General features: G+C 39.8%; 1 protein-coding gene across 1 annotated transcript; it reads right to left on the bottom strand.

The window, feature by feature from the left end:
- Positions 1–593: 593 nt before the first annotated feature.
- LOC112233853 (thialysine N-epsilon-acetyltransferase) lies at positions 594–8,623 on the bottom strand. Its single transcript, XM_024401748.2, has 6 exons — positions 8,412–8,623; positions 7,529–7,580; positions 7,031–7,114; positions 5,981–6,082; positions 4,291–4,331; positions 594–2,592 (listed from the first exon to the last, which is right to left on the bottom strand). Exons 1-6 carry the CDS (start codon positions 8,472–8,474, stop codon positions 2,419–2,421), a joined length of 516 nt encoding a protein of 171 aa, XP_024257516.1. The 5' UTR covers positions 8,475–8,623; the 3' UTR covers positions 594–2,418.
- Between the last annotated feature and the right edge of the window lie 5,424 nt (positions 8,624–14,047).

Genomic DNA, 14,047 nt, shown 5'->3' with positions numbered 1-14,047 from the left:
CAAAGCTATGGCTTAATAAGGCTCCACATTTCCACCCTGTTAGGATTATGTGCCTGACAGAGGTGGAAAACGTGGATTTAAGTGCCTGAGCTCGACCAATATTTGTTTCTGAAAGTCAAATGCCCTTTTTCCCATGTAATACAAAAAAGTAAAAATGTCTACTTCCAAAAGTCCAAAAGGCACAAGATAGTCAGTGCTTGACTAGTGGAGTACCAGCACATCTTTTAAAATATTAGCTCAAAACTATTGTGGAGCTCCTGCACCTAAATATAAACAGTACCGGCACCCAAAATTAGTACCTGAACCTATTTCAGTCCAAGTCCTGAAGATTCTAGGAATGACCCGTCTATCAATGGAACTACAGAGAGAGAGAGTACAAGTACCCTACCTACCACAGGATCTAATGTAAGCAGCCCATTCTACTAGAAGATATAGCCAAATTGTGGCTATTCTAGCAAAATAGCCTATTGTACAGAATAGCCAAATGTCATTATTTCCACGATGACAACATTTTATGTCAGATGTATATTTATCAATAGCTGGTTGGTTCAAGGGAATATATTGAATGATAAAATAATAGGAGCACAACACTGTATTGGCACATCACTTTATTCCACAGTGTGTAACATACACAACAAGTAGCCTATAATGTCATCTTCAATGCAACAAGAAGTGTGATTACACAAAAAACAAGGTTCTTACAGTGATTTCGAAGTGTAAAAGGTTGACTGTTTTACATAGCGACAACAGAAGTGGGATTAAGTGGCTTTTGTTTAAAACACCAACTCAAGGGAGGTTAAAAAAAATAATCTAATAGCAACACTGTAAACTATGGACTTCAACTCATGTAACTCTTTGTAGTTTTTGCTTCTGACAAACTATTTGGCTGCTGGACAACAAATACCACAAAGTGCTACCTTTATCGAGGAGTTATACACCTACCAATGACTCTAACGGTGCTCTATAAAGTGGACGTGAGAGAAAGTGGACAAGCCATCATTTAAAATTTTTAAAAACACACACACCAATGTCAGTTTTACAGACAGACTTGACCCTGTATCTGCCCAGTCCACAACATCATCATTGTTGCTCTACACTTGACAGCTCTCGAAGTTGTGATTTACAATAGACATAAAGAGACTGTTTGCAATACATATCCAGAGTATTATCTTATATGGTACGTTAATTTAATTGCTGGTAAGATTGGTCTTTGATCTACTGTAGCTTAATCAGCGTATTTCATGTAATTGCTTTGCTTGATTGTTTTTGCTTAGTTTATAGGTTGATGGTGAATAACATATTGTAACGTATTGTTGATGGAAAATGCCACGAATAGAACTATAAGCTAATGCCACATTTAATTGCCTTTTTCTTCATGTTATTGCCCACCATCTAATAATCTTGAGATTTAAAAAAAAAAATTCAGATCAAACATATTTTCATTAAAGAAATCTATTTTTAAAAAATGTTCTTGAATCACTATCGCAAATTACAAGCCTTGGTTTGTCATATTTGCTTAAAGCAACAGTCTGAGCTTGCAGAAGCTAATCAAGTAACCTAAACAGGCATTCAATCCTGTTGAAGGTGAAACAGGAATCAGTTGAAAAAAATCACATTGTGCTTCATCACAACAACAATTATACAGTAGTTATAATCATCAATTGACAGGTGGAGAGCTTGGGACTATAAGGTTATATCTGAAAAAAAAGATGATTCTGAGATAATTGGCTTTAAATTTCAAAACCCACTGGTTTGAATGGTGTCAGACATTTTTATCTTGTATTTCATTTGAACTTAACAACAGGAATTGGGGAATTAAGAGTACTTTGAACAGAAAGAACATGGTTATTTATATGACAAAATGTTGACAAAAATGCACATACTGTAGAACCTTATAGTCCCAAGCTCTCATGTGATTTTATAGTATTATATAGGTTCCCGTTTCACCAGATTTCTCACATACTATCAATGGGTGTCTCTTACCTTAGCTTAGAAAGCAGGGAAAGGTGCTATGGGGTCACAGGTAAACACCACATTACTGTTCACACAACTAATGTCAACAACTATAAGATAGTTGGTGAACTGTTAGTTCAGCTACAACCTTTTTGCATTGCATTGGCATCGTTCCAACACTTTGAAAATACATCCTGTCTTCCTCGTTTCGTTAAAGGTAATCACTGATCTGATATTAGTAGATTAATGAGAGCTATGCAAATAATTCCCTAATGTTCACCTATTCAATCATATTAAATCAGTGACTACTTTACTACAGGAAAGGAAAAGAAGAAGGAAAGGAAAGGTGCATTTTTTAAGTATTGTAACAGGGGCTTTGAGTTAGTTCTTTATCCCTGCATATGTTCTAGGTTGACCTCAGTATTGCAATGGTCAGACGTCAACTCAGTGGGGGGCGGGTGGTGTTTAAGTGTCCCCCTGGGCCAGTTGTTCCAGCGCTGCCCCCTCACAGCGCATGCAGTGGTACCCCATGTCTGCCGTCACATCAAAACATCCCTGGCTGAGGTAGAAATCCAGAGACGGTTTGTTCCAGTCCAGCACGGCGAAGTTGAGCTGGGTGCAGCCGGCGGCCAGGCCCAACTACAGTACAGGGAGGGTGTGTGTGAGAGAGAGAGACAGAGAGACAGAGAGACACAGAGACAGAGAGACAGAGAGACAGAGAGACACAGAGACAGAGAGACAGAGAGACAGAGAGACACAGAGACAGAGAGACACAGAGACAGAGAGACAGAGACAGAGAGACACAGAGACAGAGAGACACAGAGACACAGAGACAGAGACACAGAGACACAGAGACAGAGACAGAGAGAGAGAGAGAAAAATGTCAAATAAAGTCAAATGAGAAAAAAAATTGCTTGAGGATAAAATAAATTGACATATCGTCACAAACATAAGTAATAACAAACAAAAGCAAAAAGCAATACATAGCGGTGCACACACGGATGGAAACATGCATGATTGTGTATTTTGCACTTTGCCTCACGAGAAAAGCAAAGGCTTCAGGATAAACTACAATAAACTACAGATGAACATACAGTTGAAGTCGGAAGTTTACACACACTTAGGTTGGAGTCATTAAAACAGGTTTTTCAACCACTACATACATTTCTTGTTAACAAACTATAGTTTTGGCAAGTTGGTTAGAACATCTACTTTGTGCATGACACAAGTAATTTTTCCAACAATTGTTTACAGACAGATTATTTCACTTATAATTCACTGTATCACAATTCCAGTGGGTCAGAAGTTTACATACACTAAGTTGACTGTGCCTTTAAACAGCTTGGAAAATTCCAGAAAATGATGTCATGGCTTTAGAAGCTTCTGATAGGCTAATTGACATCATTTGAGTCAATTGGAGGTGTACCTGTGGATGTATTTCAAGGCCTACCTTCAAACTCAGTGCCTCTTTGCTTGACATCATGGGAAAATCAAAAGAAATCAGCCAAGACATCAGAAAAAAAATTGTAGACCTCCATAAGTCTAGTTCATCCTTGGGAGAAATTTTGAAATGCTTGAAGGTACCACATTCATCTGTACAAACAATAGTACACACGTATAAACACCATGGGACCACGCAGCCGTCATACTGCTCAGGAAGGAGACACATTCTGTCTCCTAGAGATGAACGTACTTTGGTGCGAAAAGAGCAAATCAATCCCAGAACAACAGCAAAGGACCTTGTGAAGATGCTGGAGGAAACAGGTACAAAAGTATCTATATCCACAGTAAAACGAGTCCTACATTGACATAACTTGAAAGTCTACTCAGCAAGGAAGAAGCCACTGCTCCAAAACCGCAATAAAAAAAGCCAGACAACGGTTTACAATTGCACATGGGGACAAAGATCGTAGTTTTCAGAGAAATGTCTTCTGGTCTGATGAAACAGAAATAGGACTATTGGCCATAATGACCATCGTTATGTTTGGAGGGAAAAGGGGGAGGCTTGGAAGCCGAGGAACGCGGGGGTGGCAGCATCATGTTGTGGGGGTGATTTGCTGCAGGAGGGACTGGTGCACTTCACAAAATACATAGTATCATAACGCAGGAAAATTATGTGAAAACCATAGTGAAAAACTAAGTTCAACTGTATTTGGCTAAAGTGTATGTCAACTTCCGACTTTAACTGTACATATTCACATTATGCACAAACACACGTGTGCAAAGGTTCATACACATATCAATTGCACTCAAGGGGAAGCTTTGTCAATACAATTACACCCCAGCCAGAGGGTTTAATTATATGGCAAAGTTAAGTAACAGGGCAACATCACCCACCTGAGCTACTTTGCTCATCAGTGCCTTCCCGATACCTTTACCTGTGATGCCAAAAGAGAGACATGCATGAGATATGAACCGTAGGGTTATTGATCGGCTTTATGCGGTTGGTATAAATGAACTGATTAAGCAAAATACAAATCAATGTGCGGTCCACATTTTTCTGTTTGACAAATATTGTTCCTGGAGACCCTCTAGACTAATTTCTTTGGGTGCGAGGCGAGTTCTACTTTTAGAATTTGTTTTGTTGTACACTGGTGGAAATGGGAGAGAAGCAGGTGCAAACTGTGCAATCGCTTAGTGGATCAGGCACATGTTGCGTCACACTAGTTTAACAGATGTACAGGAAGTTGACAGCAGGATAGGTGAATTGCAAGACCTCCACGTACAGTGCATTCGGAAAGGTTTCAGACCCTTTGACCTTTTCCACATTTTGTTGTTACAGCCTTATTCTAAAATGGATTCATTCGTTTTTTTCCCCCTCATCAATCTACACACTATACCCCTTAATGACAAAGCAAAAACATGTTTTTAGAAAAGTTTGCAAATTTATAATTAAAATTAAAAAACTGAAATATCACTTTTACATACAGTAAGTATTCAGACCCTTTACTCTGTACTTTGTTGAAGCACCTTCGGCAGCAATTACAGCCTTGAGTCTTCTTGGGTATGACGCTACAAGCTTGACACACCTGTATTTGGAGAGTTTCTCCCATTCTTCTCTGTAGATCCTCTCAAGCTTTGTCAGGTTGAATGGGGAGCGTTGCTGCATAGCTATTTTCAGGTCTCTCCAGAGATGTTCGATCGGGTTCAAGTCCAGGCTCTGGCTGGGCCACTCAAGGACATTCAGAGACTTCTCCCGAAGCCACTCCTGCGTTGTCTTGGCTGTGTGTTTAGAGTCGTTGTCCTGTTGGAAGGTTAAACCTTCACCCCAGTCTGAGGTCCTGAGGGTTCTCGAGTAAGTTTTCATCAAGGATCTCTCTGTACTTTGCTCCGTTCATCTTTCCTTCGATCCTGACTAGTCTCCCAGTCCCTGTCGCTGAAAAACATCCCCACAGTATGCTCCTGCAACCACCATGCTTCACTGTAGGAATGGTGCCAGGTTTCCTCTAGACGTGACGCTTGGCATTCAGACCAGAGAATCTCATCTCTCATGGACCGAGAGTCCTTTAGGTACCTTTTGGCAAACTCCAAGAGGGCTGTCATGTGCCTTTTACTGAGGAGTGGCTTCAGCCTGGAAGTGTGCCTTTTACTGAAGAGTACTGCAGAGATGGTTGTCCTTTCGGAAGGGTTTCCCATCTCCACAGAGGAACTCTTGAGTTCTGTCAGAGTGACCATTGGGTTCTTGATCACCTCCCTAACAAACCTGTTTTAACTTTGTCATTATGGGGTATTGTGAGTAGATTGATGAGGAATAAGGCTGTAACGTAACAAAATGTGGGAAAGGTCAAGGGGTCTGATTACTTTCCAAAGGCACTGTATATTCTGAATCCTCCTCTCTTGTTTGATTAAAACAAAACTGGTCAAGACCAAGGCCCATATTCACAAAGCATCTCAGAGTAGGAGTACTGATCTAGAACCAGTTTTTAAATCATGATGATTAAAGGGGTTGGTGGGGAGTGCTGATCCTAGATCAGCACTCCTACTCTGAGACGCTTTGTGAAGACAGGCCCTTAAGTAGCTGTCTAACCTCTGAACTCAGGCATCACATACAGGTCCTCCATGTAGAGGGCCCGTCCTTTCCACGAGCTGTAGGTATAGAAGTAAAGTGCGTAGCCCACCTTGGCATGGCCTGCAAACAAACACACAGGTATCAAGGTCAAGGTCAATAATAATATATATCATATTGACTGCGCACACCCTTAAAACACACATACATTTATACATGCTGCTCATGCTTGCGGACAGATAGGCAGACACAAACGCACACATGCGGCCCATCTGCTGGTAAGCAAGCAGGCAGACACTAAGGTCAAGTCTATGTGTCAGCACATACTGTAATACTGAACACACAGAAAAACATGTCCACACACACTTAAAACTCACAAACAAACAAACAGACACACACTCACAGAAGAACTAAAAACCTCTCCCCAGGCGTAGGTACGTGCGCAGGCACACACACACACACACACACATACATACACACGCACACGCACAGCAATAGATGTGAAGAGGTGTCTGTCAATGAAATGAACCAGGTGGCCAGGCAGGCAGCTTCTGTTCTGAATGTGTAAAAAGAGACGTGTTATGGAAGGGAAAGAGTCTGGCAGCTGTTGGAATGCATAATGTTCTTGTTCTGGTGGCTTCATAAAAAAAAAATATGTCAAGCCCCTTAGATGAGTGGGCAGAGAGAGAGCAGCATAGTCAGCCCTGACAGAGGATGGTTAGGTAACAAAAAGAGAGCTAATTAACATATGGAGCCAGCCTGGTTACTATGATGGGGAGGGTAGATGGAGAAGATGTTATAATATATCTGAAATCATGGAAGTTCATGAAACATGGTTTCTGAATTGGGAAAATCAAAAACAGCATTGTGGCGAACCATTCTATTTCGGTTTCGTAAATAATTTTAAATTCAATTCATGAATTTAAAGTATAATTTATCTCCAATCTCTTTTTGAAGACATTAATTGAATTACCAGTCACTTTCTGAATTGATGGAGTTCAAAGGGAATTGACCGCAACCCTGGTCATGTCAGCACATAGAAACTGTGTCTATGGTTAGTTCTTCTCTCACCCTCTTTGGTCCTGTGTTGTTCGGGTACTTCTGCAACGATACCATGAAAGAATGGGTTTTTAATGAACCCATCCTGCTCCAAATCTGGATGAGAGAGATGACAAAGATACAGAACAGAAAGGGTTAAAGTGATCTACACTCTAAGAAAAAAAGGATTCCAAAAGGATTCTGCGGCTGTCCCCATAGGAGAACACTTTTTGGTTCTAGATAGAACCCCTTTTGGTTCCAGGTAGAACTTTTTGGGGTTTCATGTAGAACCTTCTGCTGAAAGGGTTCTAAATAGAACCCAAAAGGATTCTACCTGGAACCAAAACGGGGTTCTTTAAAGGGTTCTCCTATGGGGGCAGCCAAAGAACCCTTTTTGGTTCTAGAAAGCACCTTTTTTCGAAGAGTGTAAACTCATCATTGAGTGAAAGAAAAAGTACATTAAAATATGGCATTTAAATTACAAAAAATTAAATTGGGATTTTTTTAAATAGCTGGAATGGATTAATCTACCTTTCTGTGTAACTTTCACTTGGTCCAATACCTTCTCGTATTCAGCCAGTTCCTGAGGACACATGAGGACATAAAATACACATTTGGCCTAACAAAATGGCATTAGTGTTATTGATTCCAAACATAACTTTGATTTAGCACTGAGACTATCATAGAAGGCGTGTATTCTTAATAAGGCACAAGGGAGTGCCTGGATACAGGCCTTACCTGTGGTATATTGTCCATATACCACAACCCTGAGGTGCCTTATTGCTATTATAAACTGGTTACAACCAGAGCAGTAAACCGTGGTATACGTGTTATACCACGGCTGTCAGCCAATCAGCATTCAGGACTCGAATCACCCAGTTTATAAAAGACTCTCACACTAGGGACACGTTTTTTTTGTTGCAAAACGTTTTGCGTTTGGAGTAAACGTTTGCCGTTGTAAAAAGTTTTACAACAGACCAAACGTGTTGCAACAGAATCAGACTAATGAATAGACCCCAGGACACGTTTTGGAAGGTTCCGGTAGAAATACATAATATAGAACAAACATTCATCTCCCCGATATATAGACCAAGGAACCACGTTGGCTCCATTTATGGCATTTGGTCCAACGTTCGACAACATAACGGGGCCAGGTTTGAAAAAAACATTTGTATAAAAATAACTGTACAAATATGGCTACTGTAGCATATCGAATAAGACTATTTTGTTTTACCAGACAAAGAATGGATACAATGTAGCCTAACAGTAGCTGCAAACAAATTATTTTATTTCAAGCAGCGATCTATGTATTGTGGATACTGACGTAATATTTCTATGCAAATATATCATTCATGTCTCCAAATTCCAAGCACGTGCGAGGCGGCCATGCACACGCGCATTTGTGACAGCTCACCAAGATCATCCGCGCGATATCTTTGCAGTCTTCTAGTGTAGAAGCACGAATGGAGAAATCCATATTATGAAATATATATCAAGGATGTAGAATATTAAAAGACAGACAGAGGTCAGACCAAGGTACAGTAATCCGGAAAAGTGCAGGAACGTGATAAACTCGCTTTTACATCACAACCGTAAAGTCTAGGCTGTTAATAATTTAATAGCGCCCTCCGTGCGTAGGTGGCGACCGTGGGAACTCGTCAGGAAACGCAGTCAACCCGAGTAGCATCAGTGGACCTCGAAATTATACTGGGCCTACATAATATTAATTTCGAACAAAAAAAGCACGAATTGGAAGAACATGGACAAAGTCATTGCCTACACTGAGGAACATCGTTGCAGTTTTAACCCTATCAGTCCCGAGGCCCCAGCAAAAATCATCTTTTCATTTATCTGACTTTCAATTATCTGTATGCCCAGACCTTATATTTAGCCTAACAATTTTATTTTCAGGACAACCAGGGATACAAGCACAACACAAAACAATTTGACATAAACAGTTGCATTTATGACTTTTATTGACAAACGGTCTGAAAAAGCAGAAACTTTATAAAAATGAATTTGTGAATGCTGTAAGTACAGAAATGGTTTTCTCAGTGGGAAATTAATATACAATGAGCTAGTGACAACTGTGTGGAGTTTGGCGTTTGTGACAGCAACTATGTGAGCTTATTACAATATTATAGGCACTATGTCCTTGGATTTCCTATGATCTCCTATGTAGAAGGACCCCTTCCTTTCTAACGACTTGTGAGCGTCATAGAGCAAAACATGTTACATGTTTGTGTCAGCTTTTCGTAGATAACCCTTGGGGATCTGCCCTTGCCTCATAAACACTGCTCGATCTCAGCCCGGTTTAAAATTCTTTGCACATCTGCTGAGACATCCATTTCATTTTGCATTTTGAAATGTGTGTAATGCCAAATCAAATCACATTTCATTCGTCACATGCTTTGTTAACTACAGGTGTAGTTTAACAGTGAAATGCTTACTTACGGGCCCTTCCCAACAATGCAGAGTGAAAGAAAATAGAGAAATAATAGAAAAGTAAAACACGTAACTATAAATACACAACGAGTAACGATAAATTGGCTATATAAACGAGGTATCAGGGGTACTATCTAATTGAGGTAGATATGTAAATACTGTATAACTAGGAATGAAGTGACATATAATCAACAGTAGCAGCAGCATACACTACCATTCAAAGGTTTGGGATCACTTAGAAATTTCCTTGTTTTTGAAAGAAAAGCAATTTTTTGTCCATTAAAATATCATCAAATTGATCAGAAATACAGTGCAGACATTGTGAATGTTGTAAATGTCTATTGTAGCTGGAAACGGCAGATTTTTAATGGAATATCTACATAGGCGTACAAAGGCCCATTATCAGCAACCATCACTCCTGTGTTCCAATAGCACGTTGTTTTAGCTAATCCAAGTTTATCATTTTAAAAGGCTAATTGATCATTAGAAAACCCTTCTGCAATTATGTTAGCACAGCTGAAAACTGTTGTTCTGATTAAAGAAGCAATAAAACTGACGTTCTTTAGACTAGAGTATCTGGAGCATCAGCATTTGTGGGTTTGATTACAGGCTCAAAATGTCCAGAAACAAATAACTTTCTTCTGAAACTCGTCAGTCTATTCTTGTTCTGATAAATGAAGGCTATTCCATGCAAGTAATTGTCAAGAAATTGAAGATGTACTACTCCCTTCACAGAACAGAGCAAACTGACGCCTCACAACTCCTCAACTGGCAAAACACCAGTCTCAACGTCAACAGTGAAGAGGTGACTCGGGGATGCTGGCCTTCTAGGCAGGTGGGGCATATAGAGTTGAAGTTGGAAGTTTACACACACTTAGGTTGGAGTCATTAAAACGTATTTTTCAACAACTCCACAAATTTCTTGTTAACAAACTATAGTTTTGGCAAGTTGGTTAGGACATCTACTTCGTGCATGACACAAGTCATTTTTCCAACAATTGTTTACAGACAGATTATTTCATCACTTATAATTCACTGCATCACAATTCCAGTAAATCAGAAGTAAACATACACTAAGTTGACTGTGCCTTTAAACAGCTTGGTAAATTCCAGAAAATGATGTCATGGCTTTAGAAGCTTCTGATTGACATCATTTGAGTCAATTGGAGGTGTAGCTGTGGATGCATTTCAAGGCCTACCTTCAAACTCAGTGCCTCTTTGCTTGACATCATGGGAAAATCAAAAGAAATCAGCCAAGACATCAGAAAAAAAATTGTAGACCTCCACAAGTCTAGTTCATCCTTGGGAGCAATTTCCAAACGCCTGAAGGTACCACGTTCACCTGTACAAACAATAGTACACAAGTATAAACACCATGGGACCATGCAACCGCCATACTGCTCAGGAAGGAGACGCGTTCTGTCTTCTAGAGATGAGCGTACTTTGGTGCGAAAAGTGAAAATCAATCCCAGAACAACAGCAAAGGACCTTGTGAAGATGCTGGAGGAAACAGGTACAAAAGTATCTATATCCACAGTAAAACGACTCCTATATCGACATAACCTGAAAGGCCGCTCAGCAAGGAAGAAGCCACTGCTCCAAAACTGCCATAAAAAAGCCAGACTACGGTTTGCAACTGCACATGGGGACAAAGACCATACTTTTTGGAGAAATGTCCTCCGGTCTGATGAAACTAAATTAGAAATGTTTGGAGGAAAAAGGGGGACGCTTGCAAGACGAAATATATATGGCATCATGATTATGTGGATATATTGAAGCAACATCTCAAGACATAATTTATAGCTTGGTTGCAAATGGATCTTCCAAATGGACAATGACCCCAAGCATACTTCCAAAGTTGTGGCAAAATGCCTTAAGGGCAACAAAGTCAAGGTATTAGAGTGGCCATCACAAAGCCCTGACCTCAATCCTATAGAACATTTGTGGGCAGAACTGAAAAAGCATGTGCGAGCAAGGATGCCTACAAACTTGACTCAGTTACACCAGCTCTGTCAGGAGGAATGGGCCAAAATTCACCCAACTTATTGTGGGAAGCTTGTGGAAGACTACCTGAAATGTTTGACCCAAGTTAAACAATTTAAAGGCAATGCTACCAAATACTAATTGAGTGTATGTACACTTCTGACCCACTGGGAATGTGATGAAAGGAATAAAAGCTGAAATAAATCACTCTCTACTATTATTCTGACATTTCACATTCTTAAAATTAAGTCATGATCCTAACTGACCTAAAACAGGGCATTTTTACTAGGATTAAATGTCAGGGATTGTGAAAAACTGAGTTTAAATGGATTTGGCTAAAGTGTATGTAAACTTCCAACTTCAACTGTATATAAACTGTATTCTACTGTATTTTGGTCAATGCCACTCGGAAATTGCTCATCCTAATATTCATACATTTCTTAATTCCATTCTTTTACTTTTAGATTTGTGTGTATTGTTGTGAATTGTCATACTACCGCACTGTTGGAGCTAGGAACACAAGTATTTCACTACACCCACAATAACATCTGCTAAATATGTATATGTGACCAATAACATTTGATTTGATTTAATTTGATTAGATTACATTTTTGAGCCCCAACTGTTTAGCTAAAAGATACGATTTTTATTTTATTATTATTGTTTTTTTAGCCTGTTTTTCATGTTATTTTGATATTAATACCTGTCAAATATCAGTTTGCAAACAATGTAAAACATTTTTATTGAGTTAAAACCATGGTCTCTCTTTTGCTTTCTTGAATAAGGCAGTTCCAAAATGCAGGTGTTTCAGCCTAGCTCAGTGCTTCCTGTGGTGGAGGGGCAGCCAGTGGAAAATATCAAGCGTTGCAAAGCAATCACTATTTTGCTTCCCCTGTCTTCTATTCCGTGGAGAGGGTGTGTGGTCCAAACCTGGGTTTAAGGATCTCTTTTCCAAGTTTAAAAGGATAAATATTCACACGCAACTTCATGGGCCAGAAAAGGTTGAATGCATTGGCCATACTGCCAATCCTGCATGACTTCTGCCACGTTCAAAACAACTGGAAACTTGGAACTGGGAAATCTTAGACTTCAGTGAGTTCAAGACTACTGGGAACTTTGAAAAAAATGAGCTCCGACTGTTTTGAACAGTCATCCAACTCGGAATTCCAAATCAGGAACTCGGACCTCTTTCTAGAGCTCCGACCTGAAGATTGCTGACGTCATGATTCAATATTGTTTTTTTCTCTAAAGTTCCCAGTTGTCTTGAAAGCACCATGAATCCAGGGAATGCCAGGATATCCACGCCACCTTCCTGTTCAAGTAAGCACAGCACAACAACAACAATTCCAAAAATGTCTTGTATGCTGTTGTGCCTCACCCTAATAATTTGATACCTATCCCTCTTATAATTTAGCCTACTGTTCTGACTTTGTGGTGCACATGTAGCCTATAGCCTGTTTTAGAGAAATGTCAGCATCGAATATTGTAAGAGCTTTCATTGTCTGCTTACATACCCCCTTTATTTATCTTACGGTTCTGACTTGGTGTATAGGGAAAACACAAAGAACGGCCCATGTTCTGAATTCTGTCGCTGTACATTTCAAAAGTGCTGAACAAATAGTTATATTGACTATGTCCGTCTTAGCTCGCTCATTAATGTCTTAATCGAAATTATAGATCGCCTTATTCACTTATGCCATAGTTTGTACATCTCAATTGTTATAGGCTTTTTGCTTATATACAGTACAAGTCAAAAGTTTGGACACACCTACTCATTCTTTGATCTTTATTTTGACTATTTTCTAAATTGTCAAATAATATTGAAGAGCTCAAAACGATGAAATAATACATGTGGAATCATGTAGTGACCAAAAAAGTGTTAACCAAATCAAAATATATTTTAGATTTTAGATTCTTTAAAGTAGCCAACCTTTGCCTTGATGACAGCTTTACACATTCTTGGCATTCTCTCAACCAGCTTCACCTGGAATGCATTTCAAATTGTCGTGAAGGAGTTCCCACATATACTGAGCACTTGTGTTGGCTGCTTTTCCTTCACTCTGCAGTCCAACTCATCCCAAACGGGTTGAAGTCGGATGATTGTGGAAGCCAGGTCATCTGAGACAGCACTCCATCACTCTCCTTCTTGGTCAAATAGCCTTTATACAGCCTGGAGGTGTGTTGGTTCATTGTCCTGTTGAAAAACAAATGATAGTCCTACTAAGCGCAAACCAGATGGGATGGTGTATCGCTGCAGACTGCTGTGGTAGCCATGCTGGTTAACTGTGCCTTGAATTCTAAATAAATCACTGACAGTGTCCCCAGCAAAGCACCCCCACACTATCAAACCTCCTTCTCCTGTCACGCCCTGGCCATAGAGAGGCTTTTATTCTCTATTTTGGTTAGGCCAGGGTGTGACTAGGGTGGGCATTCTATGTTTTATATTTCTTTGTTGTTTGGCCGGGTGTGGTCCTCAATCAGAGGCAGCTGTCTATCATTGTCTCTGATTGAGAACCATACTTAGGTAGCCTTTTCTTTTTTTTGTGGGTAGTTGTTTTCTGTTTTTGTTGTCTGCACCAGACAGAACTGTTTCGGTCATTCTCTTTGTTGTTCAGTTCAAAT

Source organism: Oncorhynchus tshawytscha, linkage group LG15, assembly GCF_018296145.1.
Source record: "Oncorhynchus tshawytscha isolate Ot180627B linkage group LG15, Otsh_v2.0, whole genome shotgun sequence".
In the NCBI taxonomy this organism is placed as follows: domain Eukaryota; kingdom Metazoa; phylum Chordata; class Actinopteri; order Salmoniformes; family Salmonidae; genus Oncorhynchus; species Oncorhynchus tshawytscha.
Note: the sequence above shows the minus strand (reverse complement) of the source record. Positions and strands in the feature narration are given on the sequence as shown.

Coding starts and splice junctions, on each gene's coding strand:
- LOC112233853 (XM_024401748.2), bottom strand. CDS start 8,474: ATGGATTTCTCCATTCGTGCTTCTACACTAGAAGACTGCAAAGATATC. Junction 6,083..7,030: donor ACAACACAGGACCAAAGAGG/GTGAGAGAAGAA, acceptor GTTTGTTTGCAG/GCCATGCCAAGGTGGGCTAC. Junction 2,593..4,290: donor TGATGAGCAAAGTAGCTCAG/GTGGGTGATGTT, acceptor CCTGTACTGTAG/TTGGGCCTGGCCGCCGGCTG.